The sequence below is a fragment of the Myripristis murdjan genome, chromosome 18 (assembly GCF_902150065.1).
Source record: "Myripristis murdjan chromosome 18, fMyrMur1.1, whole genome shotgun sequence".
In the NCBI taxonomy this organism is placed as follows: Eukaryota; Metazoa; Chordata; class Actinopteri; order Holocentriformes; family Holocentridae; genus Myripristis; species Myripristis murdjan.
Window position 1 is genome coordinate 18,451,073 of NC_043997.1, and position 16,346 is coordinate 18,467,418.

The following is a 16,346-nucleotide window of genomic DNA, read 5'->3' on the forward strand; positions in this document are numbered from 1 at the left end:
TTCACTAGCCAGAGAGCTGACCCAGTTCCTATTGTGAACAAAGCACTACACATTGACTAATCTAAATCAACCATGACTCTTAAACACTGAGTGTCAGATCTTTTAAAATGAACTATTCTGACATTGACTTATCAGTTATGAAACTCTTATGAGTCTACGGTACTCATGCTTGTTTTGTCAACCAGTGAAAGATATTGAAGGCTAGGATATACTTTGAGAGACTAAATTCAGTTAGGCTTTGTTTGTTGTTGTTCTTTTTTTTTTAACTTCCTTATAGAGCTCACTTTATCAGTCGGTGTATGTGAGGCATGACAAGCTTTATACAATCAGAGCATGTGTGTTCAATGGCAAAGGATGATGTGAAGAAAAAGCCTGTAACCCAGGAGTGGGTTGTCAGGAGGACTCTATGCCTAATACTGCTACAGTACATCTGATGCTACTTGTATATATTTCATGAAAATTGTTCACTAATCAAAAAATTAAAAAAGAATCCTCTGAATAGACATTCAGTGGTGAAAAATAACATCTGGCAGGGAAGAGGGAAAGCTTAAACTAGTCTTTCAGACTGAACACAAGATTAATTTGCAAAAGAAATAAAGTAGTTTATCCGCCCAGTAAAGTACTGCAATGCAAAGCTTGAGTGTTTCATCCCTTGTCACTCAGATGCGATGCCCACAGGAGAGGAGAGTCTCAGTACAGTATTTGAAGTCTTTCAGGGAAATGTGTTTTGATGCTTTTCAGCATTTGCAGAATCTCCTTCATCCACACAGTCTTCAATTTTCTCACCAACAAAACTCCTATTCACTCCTGGCGACAGTGTGGACTGCTGATTGAGAATGAATCCGCCGAACTGGTGTGTGCGTTCAAGTCCTAAATTAAAGAGCTCCTCTGGTGCAAGTCACAGCAATTATTATTCAGACTTTAATACAGTGCATTTCTTGGTTTTCCCAAGTTTACAAGAGGTCATTCTCCTCAGCCTACTAGGCGTAGTCGTGAATCCAGCTGATCTAGTGAAACAAATGGCATACATAATGCTTCTTTATCTGGTTGATAACCTCCCACCCACCCCTCCCAACAAAACAAAACAAAAAAACAAAACAAAACAAAACAAAACAAAAAAAGAAATCCACTCAGGTCGGGCCCCTACTAAATCAGCCAAACCAAAGTTATGTGCCCTCGTTGATTTAACTCCCCCACCACCCACCCCACTCAAAACAAAGGTAGACTCCACATGTTCGTGTTATTCTCTCATCCAGCTTCTTTTTAGTCCCGGGGTCAGGGATTACCAGGGTCAGGGGGCGTGACAGTGATGGCAGACAAGAGGGATGGTTGTGGTGGTGGTGATGAGGAGACAGCAAGTAGAGACGGCCCTCAGATGGACACTGGACAGCTGATGACCCTGTCCTCCAGCATGACGCTGACCACCAGGAAGACGAAGTACAGCAGGAACATGATGAAGCCCAGCAGCTTGCTCATGCGCCACTTGCAGGCGGCAATGGAGATGATGACGAAGAGGAGCATGAGGAAGAGGAGCACGATGGCACAGAAGAGGCCGTTGGAGCTGACTGTCACCGGTCTTAGGCCGTTGATGAAGGACCACAGGAGCCAGGGGAATGGCAGTCTGGAAACACACACACACACACACACACACACGCACGCATGCACACACGCACACACAGGAACACACAACATGCTGTTCTTGAGCGTCTGTTCTTGCTGTGGGATCTTCTGATCCAGCGGATTAAAGTCCTATAGGAGTCCATGGCATTATAACCATGAACCTGACTACAGCACTGCACTCCTGGGAGTCCTGCGGCAATGTGCAGGTGCGGCTAATTTTTGGAGGCTGCAGGCAGGAGTGGGTGGTCAAGTTAGCCAGTGCAGGCAAGAGCGGCACAAAAACACTAATAATAATTGGATAGAATAATATCTCTCTCTCCCTCTCTTTCTCATTATTAGCGTTCTCCTTTCACGCTTCATTATGAATGTAGTCACATAGACATACGTAAATGTGGGCAAGTACTCTCCTTTTCTCTTTTCAATTCATTTTTTTTTAATTTGGAAGAGCTTTTTTGCTCTGTTAAGTTAAAATAAATATTTTTAAACTCGACATACAGTGTTACTATTATTATTGTTGTTGTTATAATTAATATTATTATTATTAGAAGCCTACATTGGCTGGAATCCCAGACTTAAAACTTGGAGGCATTATCTAAGGGCTTTCAAAAGAGCTTTCTGCTGCAGGATTCTGCAGGCAGGAATGGAACAAAATCTTTTTGCAATATATTCTGATGGTAATGACATTTTTGGAACAAATAATCATTTTGCATCATTTTCAAAATACAGCATTCACCTATCTTGAAATTAACAGCTCTACATATGAAGACATGGATGTGACAATAAAGTTTGTAGCACAACATGTTTCGAGGGATTATTCGCTAGTGGAGACTTCCAGTTCTTCCTGTGGCTGTTAGGTGATCGACACTACGCAGAGAGTAACGTAACGTACGCACTGGCATGGAAACATGGGCATTTTGAAATGATGATAAAACAGAAAGTCTGACATAACCAAATTAAGGCCTCATGTTTAGTGATGGATTATCTAGCTTGGGCAATTTCCAAGTCCATGGAAGTTGTTTTTCATGCTATACAAGAAAATTGGCTGTCAACACAGGAAAATGAGCCCTGGTATCACCCCAACTTTGCTGACATGTGCATACACCATCAGGAACAATGTTAAGGGTAGTGGCAACATGCATGATTGGCAAAAAATGAAAAGACAGTAATATGATCCTTTAAGGCCAATACTCTAACATGCAAACATAATGTGCCTCAACAGCTCACATTTGTAAAATTATGAGAGTAATTCCTACATTGGGAGCTGTAATCTAAAAATTTTTGCCTTTGCCTGCCTCTGTGTTTTTTTCAAATGTGCACTTAAAGCTACTGCTTTAAACTACAGCTTCAAAATGACCACCACGAGGCCCCCTGTGCAGACTGAAATCATGGTAGGATGGACATACCCAACAGTAATGTCAAAGATGTTGGAACCAACGGAGCTGGAGACAGCCATGTCACCCAGCCCTTTGCGTGCCACAATAACACTGGTGATGAGGTCGGGGATGGAGGTACCAGCTGCTAACATAGTCAGGCCCATAATCTCCTCTGTAATCCCGATGGTCTCTCCAACCTGTAAAAAAGGAAAAGAAAACAAAGCTTTGAGGTAAATAAAAACTAATCCCTTGTTTCATTTGTTTTCTATTACCTAGTGAGTGTGGTTGAGAGAACCTGAACTTTGAAATTATATATATATTCCTTTTTCTTTGAATGAGGGAGTGGTTATTTGTGTGTGGAGTAATCGGTATGGTGCAATTTTGAAAGCCAAGGATAAAACAATAAATGGAGAGGTCTACAAACTACCTATAACACAAGACAGACTGGAACAATTTATTTAGAATTAGAGAAGAACTGGTCTCTTGTTTTTTTTTGTGTATTATGTACCTGGTGAGCCCACCACACCATCAGGTAGGAGAAGCCTGCAATCCAGCAGATAGCACCCAAGAAGGTGATGGGGAAGAACTTCTTGGCAGTCTGACAGACACAGAAGAAGAGAGGCCAAATGGTGAATTTAGCAGTAAACGTAAGAAAAAAATATCATTCTATCCTTCAGCAATTGTTCTTGGCAACAACACTATTGCAGTTGATGGGGACATGAAAATACGGAGAGTGAAAACTGTACGTACAAAATAGTCAACCTTAAAGCTTTTCTAATTCTCACTGTAATCTCTGCTGGAACAGGATGAATGGAAATTAAAATTTAACTGTTCCTGGTTTTGCTGGGGACTCCCCTGGAACTCCACCAGGGACCGTTGGAGGTGCAGCTTTGGCAACCACCATGATGTTCATCCACATAAAACTGATGGCACTTTGTTTGAAATGCTTTGCTTTAATGTAGCTCAATTAAAAGGACTACTAGTAAGACAGGCTTGTGCCGCCCCAAAACACACACACACACACACACACACACACACACACACACACACACACACACACACACACACACACACACACACCGGTTTCCTGACGTCAGGCAGTGTGAGCCACAAGGGGAGGACAATAGGCATGATGAAGAGGTAGGTAAAGCGCTTGCGGTTAGACTCCGGCCAAGACAGGCTCAGAGGCTGGTCCTCTTCCTCTTCATCCTCAGCCTGAGGGGAGAGCAGAGAAGGAGGACAGAGATTAGGGTTTTAACAAGCTGATATAACCCCTCCTTTTGAGCTCTGCAAAATTCAGTGGGGATCAACTAAATACACACAGAGTCAAATCATGCTTTTTCACATGTACTATGAGTGTCACATCATGACAAAACAGGCTCAACAACCTTTTTCCTCAACAAGGGTCTCCTTCAGCTTGATGACTTCGTTTGGGATAACATCTTTCCATAAAAACTGTCCTGAGAAGCCTGGGACCTCAAGGAGGAAAAGATGATGAAGAAGGCAGGATAAACTAATGGCGAGACTTGGCACGCCGCATACCTGCACTGTGGGGTGACCTTGAGATGGAGGTGTTTGATAACTGATTTGGAAAACTGCACCAAGCCTGGGGAGCTGTGCCACTCCAGTCATCCGGGGCTCATCACTGGATACTGTTAATGCTGTCTGCACCAGCGGAGCCCCAGGGTCTGATTGGACCTGCCACTGGAATGCTAAGTGAGCTAAAGACCTTTATCTCACTCCAGATCAGCATGAAAAAGGATGTCACTATGTGTAGATGAATTTTTTCATTAACGGCAGTAAAATGAATAGCATTCAGTCATGTCATGTTCAAGATCGCGTTATGGCACAAGATACCCAAGTAGGGAATGGGGAAAATCCCTCCCAGCAGACACGATATGTTTCCTGTTTGTTTGGCAAGACAGCACACATAAATCATCATATGTACCAAAAGTATAGAATTTTCTTTATTTATTGTAAATGTCATGAGGTCATAGTCATGTAGTCTATCTATCTGATTGAGACAAACAGTTTCAATATGAGGCTATACTGTGAACATACTAAATATGAGGGTCACTCAGTTGGTATACTGGTACTTGAAAACTCTTAACACAAACCCTTTTGATAGGGGAAAGATGTCTAAGGTCCCTTTGTATCCAATTATACAGGCGGGCAGGGTACCTTGGGGACCTGCAGACAGGTTCACACATGCAGATCTTAACACACTGATGCAGACTTTGTCCCTTGGACCTTTTGAGAGTAATGCAAGCCAAAATGCAAACAAACAGATCAAGAAAAAGGGTATGTTCAGGAAGAAAAGCATGATGAGATATGTTTCAGTAAACTTAAGAGGCGCGGGCTTTAAAATGCCATAATAATATTTTTCATCATTGCATGTCGAGGCCAAAGCCTTAATCTCATCAATCATGACTCGGTGTGACGCAAAAGATTTTAAAGATGGCTGCTGCATGAAACATGAATCATATGGAGTTTATCCTGCAGTGACAGTGACTGCTGTTGAGTCTTGCCTGGTAACCTTGGTAATCAGCTGCTGCCTAACAAAAGGCAGTGCTTGAATTGCTTATGCTTGCCATTCTGATTTCTCCCCCTCTCCATATCCAGATGGCTGCATTGTTGTCGGTTAAAAGGCCTAAAACCAAAAACTGAGGTTTGACAACAATCAGTGCTAAATGAAATCCATGTCCATAAACCTCAAAGATGGGGAGAAGTGAGAGGTTTTAATTGTTGTTAATTGGAGGTTGATAGTAGTGTTTTGCAGCATAACAATAAAAATATTTTCACCTTGATCTCCTTGGAGGGAATATCACCTTACAATTTCCAATCACTGATCAAGGTTACCACAAGAGCATGGAGGGTGTTTGTTGACCTCCAACTCTTATGGATAAGGGCTATATGCAAGCTGTTCTCACTGGCTGATATGTGTTTGCCATGCCAAGCCAATGCCAAAGCACTGCCATAGAAAGGTTTTATCATTTGTTGATTTATAACTTGGTGCTTGCTTTCGAGGCTTAAGTGCCCCACAGAGCTGGTGCTCCCCATTCAGAGTTGGCTCCCAAATGCCAGCCCCTTGGGGGCCCTTCCTGCCCTGTGGTGCCTCAGTTGGCACCACTGCCAACTCCAGGCTTAAAGGCATTGAGTTCTACGAGTCACCACAGAGCTTCAGAGGAGGCGTGACATTTACTAAATTCATTTTTCCCCAGAGGGAGGCATGTGCTGTAAACCCTGGCTTGGGGCAAAATAGCTGCAGGAGTTGAAATGGTCAAAGGAGCGCTGTCCACAAGCTCAGCTGCAGGTAGGCTGTACACCTGATCATGGGTAAAACTAGGGTGGGTGTCAAGCTCTCCCAAATTTCGAGAGAAGTTGTTTGGTCTATTCATGGACATTAAAAACAGTACGGATTTTATTCCAACAAAGAAGTTAGACTGGACAAGAATGTGGATTGCAGGGTGCAGCCATATCCATTTGGGATTACTCTGGTTTGATATGCTAATAGTAACACCATGCCACAGCTGTAATTTACATGTTAACAAAAGCCGAGAGTGAATAGTGAGCAGTGCTATTGAAAGCACATAGATATGTGAAGAGTTTTTTTGGGGGGGAAATAATTACCTGAAATGTATGATTCCCTTTCTTCAGAATGCAGATTATCCAACATGTATTTAAGTTTAACACTGTTTTTAGTGTGTCTTATAAGGTTTTGATAGGATTCACTGTAAGAATTTTGCTGTTAAAATAGTGACACATTTTTCAAGTGGTGAACATTTTGGAGAATAAAAACACTTCAGTGAAAATGGCACAGCTCAACATGTGAGGTACTACAAAAGCTGCCTGGTCTATCAGCATCTTTTATTTGGATTCGCTTTGGCACTAATGTTCCATCTCAAAATTTTGCCTACCACTTGGCAAAAAGAGGAGGAAAACAAAAACAAATACTGAGATCAGGTGGTATTTCCATGAATCAATCCATGATACACACATACAGTAGCTCTCTTAAATCATCTTAACTGTGACACCGTGATGGAGGAGTCAGGATGAGTCAGAAAAGTCTGTTGGTGATCATGTTTTTTTGTGTCCCATGATGATTTTTACGTAAAACGTGATTAGTGGTGGTTTGTGCTCTCGTGAATAAATTAAAATATGCACTGAAAATAGAATGCCCTGAATATTTTTTTTTAAAGAATAAAACTTGCTGTGACTCATAAAAACCAAATTTGCCTGTTATTTATCTTTACGAAAAGAGCTTTAGAAAAGTGGAGACTGATTAACATGTACTAGCTATACAATATAAGTGTCATGAAAAATAAGCCTTTTAATTTCTGCTGTTTTTAGGAATATGTTCATTTCTGTCATCACAGACCTCAGGGGTTTTAACTACAAAAAAAAAAAAAAAGGCAACCAGGAAATTGTGCTGTAAGTCTGCAGTAATTTTTAATTTGACCTTAACTATCCCCTTATTCCCCAATCTTGGTTGCCAAGGCATCCAGGAGGAATTGAACAATTAGTATGACAGGGCCTCTGGCGGCACATGAAGGTGTGAGCTGCTCCCAGCTACTTCCTGGCTGACACAGACAGGTGCACTGTGGGACAGCCTTCTAAAAATAGCAGTATCTAAGAATTAAGCATTCCAGCAAGTCTCCTGCTCCTCCATATTTTGTGCATCACCATAAAATAGAAACACTGGCTTGACATCCCGATTTCTGGCTTCACCTCAAAAGTTTGGTAGCCTAAAAATGTCTTAAGGTTTCAGTCCCTCTGTCAAAGATACCAATATTTTGAGCTGCAGGGGATGCCGTGTAAGTGTAAGTGATGACAGTTTCATCTGTGGTGCTGATTATTAACCCACGAGTGAGAGATCAATCTCAAAACAATCCGTTGCAGCAGAACAGATCGATGCACACATGGTAATACTGCCAAACAGGGCTCACTTTTATGGTCGTACTTGTGTAAATCTATTCTGAGATCCTCCTCCATGTTTCTCAATCATTTTGAGTTTAATGGGGGCTCAAGAAAGAGAAAGCACATGAATTAACTCTGTATTGAGTGTAAAATCAATCTTCCTTTGGAGCAGGTCAACACATGGAGGAGGGCGTGATGTCAAAGTGCTATCTATGTGTCCCCTGTGTTTTACAGCTTTAACTGTTCAGGATTTTCTTCTGAACTGGGAAGCTTTTCCCCTCAAGTGATTTGCGGCTGGAGAAAGATCTCACGTTTGAAGAATCATTCAGTTCCCAAAACATAGTATATCAAAACAGTGAATTTCAAAGGCTGGCCCAGGGCCCAGAGGTGCATCACAGAGGATTTAAATCCATCCCTAAAGTATTGTGGACAACTTAATATGTAGAGCCACTGGCTATATTACACTATACTGGCAAAGCCCTTCCAAATCCCTGTAATATAGGATCATTTGAAAAAACAAAACAAGACAAAAAAAACCCATAATGTAGTGGGTTAGTAGCTTGTGCCAGATTAACCTAGAGAACAGCCTATGAAATTAGTTTTGGGCCTTGAGAACAATTATAGTGAAAATGTGGGTGGCCAGAAATCAGATTTGAAAACCTTTATATAAGAGAAAGAATCATGCAATGGCAGCACTAAGAAATAAATCTAAGAGAGAACTGAAGCAGATTTATGAATTGTATGAACTTTTCAACTGAGAGCAGCGCGTCATATCAAAAACCTTACAGAGCGAATAATCCATTTATACTTTATGCATTTTGTAAGGCAATGTCAAATAATTACACAATTAATCATCAGTTTTCATTGACTTCCAAGGATTGATAATCCGGTGTGACCACTATTGAAACTTTGTGTTATCAGATGCATCTTGCACTATTATGTAATACATAGGCTAAAGGAATATTCCAACATTTTGGGCAAAATACCCCTCCTTTTTTCCACCTTACCCAGACTGAGACAAGATGTTCAATTCCATTTTAATCTCTGTACGTGCAGTGGCTCAGTTCCTATGGGTAGCATCTTGTGTTAGCTTAGCATAAAGACCTGAAGCGTATGGGAGTCATTAGCCTAGCTCTGTTAAAGTGAAAAAAGAAACCTTACAGGAACACCGACGCTGCCTTATTTACACAATGTATGGGTATTTTACCCAAAATGTTGTCGTATCCCATTAAACAAAGTGTGAAGACTTTTATCTGATGGAAGTGATAATAAATGCTTCATCTTAATTTTGTGGTCGTTTCTGGCCGTGGTGGTGTGATGCGTGAGAAGCCTGCAGGATGACCAACACGGTGATCTCCTCCTCCGCTTCCTTCCTCCTCAGCGTGCGACTTTGATTTGGTGTCCTCTTGCTCCAGGACCATCTGTTGGCCTGGCGGGTCTCTGTTTCCTGCTGTCATCAGTCATGCCAGCACAACCACTGCAGGTACCGTTCGGAGGTTTTCTGTGGCGGAGCGTGCATCAAGAGTGTGTGTATGCGTTACGGCATATATGTGTGTGTGTGTGTGTGTGTGTGTGTGTGTGTGTGTTCACTCTGAGCATCCAGCGGTGGAGAGCAGCAGGTGAGTCAGGAGTGTGATTACAGAGCTCAGTGGGAGGAGGCGGGTCTTTGGCACGTCTGGCTGAAGATGGAGGAACTTGCCCAACTGCATGCTGGGAAATTATCAGCAGTAGTGACCTGTGCAATGGTTACTGCAACCTTCGCATCAATCACACTTAAGGCAGAGCGCTGACAAAGTGTGAGACATAAAACATTCAGAAATATCTCTCTCTGCCTTTCGGAAGCGTCCATCAGGTTGTTGCCTTTTGAAAACATTTTGTGGCCAGAAAAAAAAAAAGGCAGTTTGGGTAATAAAGGAGTTTGGTGTGATGTGCTGTGGTTTCTTACCGCTTCCCCTTCTTGCCCCGCTGTTCCATTCATGGGTGGCGTCACTTCCACTTCCACACTGGAGCTGTTTGGGAGGTTCTTATCTGTGTAAAAATTTAGAGGTAACATTATGTGAGCATCACTCAGAGGAATAAGACACACCTAAGTAATGTTTAGTAGTTGACTGAGCACAAGCAGTTCAATACAGATACATAACAAAGGGCGATAATCTACATAATCTACATCTAAATTGCTTTTTAAAAGTGGGGGTAATTCCAAACTGAATGTGCCTGTGTGTGCATCAGTGCATGTACAGTATGTGCGCTGGTCTGCACCACAGCCAAGCCAGGATTCGATGGGACAGTGGAAAGAGAGCGCAGGCCAATAGCAGACAGATGGTGGGGGGATAGTTACTTTCCATTCATTTTTCATTCATTGGCAGGGCACCAACACATAGATCTATGTCCACATCTCGCTCGGATTCTGTGCCCCATGTGTTATGTCACTCAACTTGGCTGATCTCGGTTTTATAACATATTAATCAAACACCAAAATGTTCAACATAAAATTTAAAAACACTATGTCAGTGCATATTATATTTAAAAATTATGAGCTCTACAGGGAAAAAGTGTGAAGGTATTTCGACTGTGGAATTGAAGTGTATAGCAAAATTTAGGTGTAAGCAGAAATCTATGTGTAAATTACACATACACATGAGGGCATTACTACGACATCAACTACATCAAGTACTAGCACTTTAGCTTGACAAGACTACATTTTGAATAACTTTTACAATACCCACACACATGTTAATGCTCTCTGGAAATATGTTTGTGAAAAAATGTGAAAATGTGCATAAACTTACACAATAGTGCATGTGAAATAATTACAAATAACACACACAAAAAATCCAAAGCCTCATCTATTGTGAAATCATTGTGTATTGAAAGCAGATTTGGGAAATCTAAATATGAATCACATTTGTACATACACTTTAATTTACTGAATGAAAATATTAACACATAACAGCATTTAAAGTGATCGTTTGGATTTTGACCCCTTTAGTAGTATTTGTTGGTTTATGTTTGGTCCATTAACTCCCAACCAGAAAAACAAGACTTTCACGGCAAGCGTTCTGCTCCAAAATGAAAGAAGTAGATACAGACCGGAAAAAAACACCATTTTGAAAAATTTTGTTGAAGGACGCACAATAACAACAACAACAACAACAACAACAACAACAACAACACATGCTTGTTTTGGTTTTACTTTCAAGGTTCTTCTCAGCCCTTTGGTTTCCAAAATGGCACAACTATTTTCTACCATAAAAAATAGTTCTGATCAAAATCGTTGTGTTTTCCGGTCCATATCTATTTAATTCATTTTGAAGCAGGGCACTCCTGGTGAAACCCTTCTCGCAACAAGAAGGAACTAACGGATCGAACTTCATGGCTGTAAGGACCAGGCTTAAAAGCATCTCTGTCTGTGTATATGCATTTACACGTCTGAGGCTGTTACTGTAATGCCTCTTCCTCATCCATTCCTGTGGGCTGACTCCATTTCATTTCAGGGCAGACTTACTTAACAGCCCTTATTAAAATACAATGAGCCGAAAGCCATGTAATCTGATGATTAAACTATAATTGCTGTGGAAATTGGTCTAATCCAAGTGTGGCTGTGACACGGTTGGGGAGATTCTCAGATAGATACCGTGACCCGATAGCACTTTTATACAATGGATGACCTCTCTCATTTACATGGATGGCGTCACATCACAACTGAACCTGAGATACTTCTTTAATCACATGTTTAACTAAGACAAATGACAAATAAGTTTGAACTCGTGATGATATTAAAATATTATTTCTGGTCATGTTACCAGGTACTTAAAAAAGTTTTGGGCAGTACAGGAGTGAGATGTATTTGCAGTAAAGCCTTTTTTTAATGAACAGGCAATTCCACAAAATAATCTCAAGAAATGTGAGACCTGCAAAACAGAGGACAGAGCAATCACAAAGAGTCATGTATTTTGATTAAATGGAAATATGTTAATGCGGCGCTGTTAGCATAATTTTGTCTTGGTGATAAATATCTGTCTCGCTTTGATTTCGCTGCTACGGGTATGTTGTGTTCATGAAAGCTCTTTCTAGACCCCGCTGTTTATCCTTTGGTCCAGTGCTCTTTGAAGTGAAAAACACACATGAATTACACTTGGCAGTGGCTGCGATTGAATTAAATACTGCTTGAAGACAACACTTGCAATCAATTTGGCAGTTCTTGATAATGTCATGCTTGTTTAACATCGGATGCAAGGCTCATTAACAATATCAGTGGGCAATCCCATTGACTTAATATGCTGAATATAGATCAGGGAAATGTCTTTGTAGGAACTTGTACAAAACAACAATTGTGAATAATCAATTATTTTAACATTAAGCTTAAGTTTAAGGGACTAATTCCTCTCTTGCTTGTAATATTTTTCTTCTTGACATTGGAGAAACTCCAGTCCATGAACAAAGCCTTTCACTAACAAAATAAGAGTAAAAGTACTTGCCTGAGCGGCTTGCTACTCCATTGGCCTTCTCACTGTCCTCTACTTGGCATTTCTTTTTAGCGATCTTGTGAAGGATGGATGCCTTCTCTCTAAATTTGCCTGCAAAAGAATCACCACAGCAATTAAGCCTGGAAAAGACAGCTGAACGCGTTACCATCTCCATCAAGCCAGAGCTCCTTTGCTTGTCACCTTTGACCCCAGACTGTTCACATTTCAAAAACAGAGTGCATACAAGGCCACAGGTTCATATTATATTGCCGCTGAAACAATGCTGAGCGTCAATATGATAGTGCATATCATATACTGATGACCCTGCAATGTCCCGGTCCTGGGAGGAGGCAAGCCGGCAGGGAAAGTATCTCTTGTGAACAGATCTGTCTTTGGAGGTCAGAGTCACTCCTGCGCTCATTCAGTTTTCACATCAGATCAAAAACTCACAAGAGAAGTTAGATGATAACGAGGAGCCAAAAGCAACCAAAGGTTTAGCTGAGGGCAGCATCACAGCACATCAAATCAAACAGATAAACAAATTAATCATTTTAGAGATAACCTGTATTCAAACTTGTAATACATACAAAAAGGAAGCAACCAATTTATTAAATCATTTTTATAGTCTAAAATAAAAATATCAAGTATCATTTTGGTTATAGCCTTTCTGTAAAGAGGCGCCTCCTGTTTTGTAGCACAGTGGCTACGTGCGATGACATAAAACTGCAGGATGTATGACATGACCTAATTAGCTAAGTTGAACAGACTGGAAATCACTACTAGTAATGACCGCAATATATTTTTGCTGTTAGCATCGATCTTATTTATTGATTCAAAAAGCACATTTGTATTGAAGAGACAAAGCTGTGACACTGTAGATTAAACTGGAACTGGAATTCATCAACGGAACGACATGACCTTGTGGTTTATGTAAGCAATGTGTCCTTTTGACTTTCAGAATAATGGCTCATGCAAGGCAATTTCACCCCCACCGCCCCCCCACACGCCGTAATGACGAGCAATGACGAGCAATGACTCGCACCAGCTTGTGGACCAATGACTTTCCAAGAAATTCTCCTCCGCCTGAAATCCCAATGTGGCACACACGCATAAAGAACAAAGGGAAAGGTTATTCCAGTGCACTGATACCATGTCGGGCAGCTTTTCACGATTCCAGGCGATACAAATGCACTACCTACAGAAGATTTTAATATTTGATAGCTCATGTCCACCAGTGAGTGTTGGCTAGGCGTGTTCTGTAGTAGTATCTAATGCTGGCCCCTTCTTTTGACTGTTTTCAGTGTTTTATTGTTGAAATACAGCCAGCTTCCTCAAGTGGATTTGCAAATGGCGGTCAGATGAGGATATGGCCTGCTTAGGAACTATCAGCATCATTAACCTTGCGCCTGTCATGCATCCATATTTCATTTCACTGGTTCACTGTGAGCCAGTCTTTGCATGCCAACTTCAGTCCACTGCAATCAATATGAAAGATTTTTTTTTCCCACTGAAAAACGCCTGCTTCGTCAGTGCTTGACACAGTGACGTGTCGATATGTACTCCATCCAACCATGTCATCACCGTCTGTGACCTTCTGGCAAAATCATTAACCATCCCAAGTCACCACCAGGCTGTCCTCCCATTTCCTCTACCACACTATCAATTTCTCCATCACTCATGTTTTCTCACTCATTTATCTTTGGCAAACACCCTTTCTCTCATCTTTCTGTGATTCTCTCTCTCTCTCTCGTTCATACACAGACACACACACTCTCAAATACGCAGAAGGAAAACATACATTTTCTCAAGATAGCAATCATAGATTCCACGGCCTTGGCGTCACTCACCTTGGGAGGTCAACATCATCTAGTTCTGTCTGTGTGTTTGTGTGTGTTTTTATGTGCATATGTACATGAATGTGAATGTGCGATCGCTGTTTATGGTTGGATCTGTGGTTGTAAGGTTGGACATCCACCACTTTTGGTTGGACAAGGCTTTAATGTTGAAAACCAACACATTTCAGATGTTTAAAAAAAAAAAAAAAAAAAAATCTCTGGAGTGTGGGTCATCTTTTGAGTCCAGAGAAAACACTTCATGTACATAATATTAGGGACATTTATTTATTTATTTTTTATGAATGGCAGTGACGAGATGAATTGATGTCCCTTAACCCTTATTGATTTTCTTTATTAAACCTATAGCACTCTCGGGAAGGTGATACAGATCCATTCATTCTGCTACGCATGCCAACCTATGCATTGCCTATGACTATTACAGCTGAAAACATTGTGTTTTATTTAAACGTTAGAGCTTTGACCATATGAGAGGAGCTGAAATCCTTCTCTCTATTCTTGCATTTGCTGTCTGTCCAGCACGAACCACAGGAGCTGTGAGGTATTGTTTGAAAAATCAAAAACATGTCAAGTAGAAATGAAAAGGAACGGGATGAGGAATCATGGATCAAATGATTGTCCAGTGATTCAAATGGATGACGTATGAAAATGTATGCTTCCAAGGAAATGCATATAAAGTGCATTTCCACTTATTGCTAAAGATGTGGATTGGTGAGGTGGGAGGAAAGGACTCCTCAAGAATAACCAGCTCCTGTCACTGGCAGCTTGTCCCTGGCCATTGTTACATTACCTCTCCCACGCCTCATTTTCCATGTCAGCCACGCCTGTTATGCAACTACTTGGTGGATGAGTCACTCCAGTTTGCCAAATTCAGTGACGTACATCTTACGTGTACGTATGTGCTCGCTGCTGCTGCTACTGGAAGCTCCAAGCGGGCCCTGTGGTGTGGACTATGGGGCCATGTAGGCTCAAAAAATAAAGACTCTACCTTGGGTTTGATTGGGGTGTGAGTGTGTAGGGTGGGGGATTGTACACTGTTTATTTACATGTATGTGTGTACGTGTGTGTGTGTGTGTGTGTGTGTGTGTGTGTGTGTGTGTGTGTGTGTGTGTGTGTGTGTGTGTGTGTGTGTGTGTGTGTGTGTGTGTGCAAGAGATTTTCTTTTTATTGCTTGAGACTACATTTTTCTACCAATGACATTTCCAAACAAGTTGTAGTTAACATTAAGTCCAAAAAAAGCAAGATAGCACAGCAATTATCGAGACGTTTTTGCAACTTGTATGATGAAGATTTATTTTACAGTCCGTTTATTACCGGGTATTTACAAGGGAATAAGCGGGGGACAAAAAGTACAGAGGGAAATCATGTATAAGCTGGACTTTAAGTACTCAGTGTATTCCGGGTAAGTATTTAGAAATATACTGGGAAAGAAGATGGCAATAAATTTACAACTGTACTCATTATAGTCTCTTACTAATAACCAGATGTTTACTCAGAAATGACTAGGCCTTGGTGACAAAAAATTGGTTAATGGGAAATTGTACTGAAACTGGATTACAAGTACTAAAAAAAAAGCGTAATATATTTTTAGAAATTTTCTTGGAATGTGGGTGGTGGTGAAATATTATCCTATCAGACCATTAATTACCTGGTATTTACTCAGAAATAACTAGGTAAAAAAAAAAAAAAGTGGTTACGCAGAAATTTGAAGCACTACACAAATTTCTGGTAAATATTTAGGAGCTTTCTTGGAAAGCAGATGGCAATAAATTATTGTCATTAAAGCCAGTTAATTACCGGGTATTTACTAGGCTATAAGCTGGCAACTTTGTCGCAAGTACTAAATAAATTACTGGTATGTTTTTGGAAACTTGCTTAGAAAGTATATGTAAATCAAATATTATCATTAATTACACTTAAGAGATATGTACATTCAGAGTATTTACTAAGTTATTATACAGTAAGCTCAGGAAAATCAACAACATAGCAAAGAACCATGAGGAAACAAAAAAGATTGGTTATGGGTAACAATTAAATGACCGGTTGTGCAGTTAGGAGGGAGGTGCCCCACTAAACTGAGTATGAAGTAATACATATGTTCCCAGTAAGTACCTGAA

General features: G+C 40.8%; 1 protein-coding gene across 6 annotated transcripts in view; it reads right to left on the reverse strand.

Moving 5' to 3' along the window:
* Window positions 1-1,078: 1,078 nt before the first annotated feature.
* Window positions 1,079-16,346, reverse strand: part of slc24a2 (solute carrier family 24 member 2) — a 44,325-nt gene continuing 29,057 nt past the window's right edge. For all 6 annotated transcript variants that reach the window (XM_030076156.1, XM_030076153.1, XM_030076157.1 and 3 more), the window contains 6 exons: window positions 12,389-12,487; window positions 9,856-9,938; window positions 4,074-4,208; window positions 3,502-3,591; window positions 3,024-3,190; window positions 1,079-1,621 (listed from right to left, as the gene is read on the reverse strand). In XM_030076156.1, the coding sequence (XP_029932016.1) occupies window positions 1,372-1,621; window positions 3,024-3,190; window positions 3,502-3,591; window positions 4,074-4,208; window positions 9,856-9,938; window positions 12,389-12,487 (824 nt within the window). In that variant the 3' untranslated portion in view covers window positions 1,079-1,371. The remainder of the gene's footprint in view (window positions 1,622-3,023; window positions 3,191-3,501; window positions 3,592-4,073; window positions 4,209-9,855; window positions 9,939-12,388; window positions 12,488-16,346) is intronic.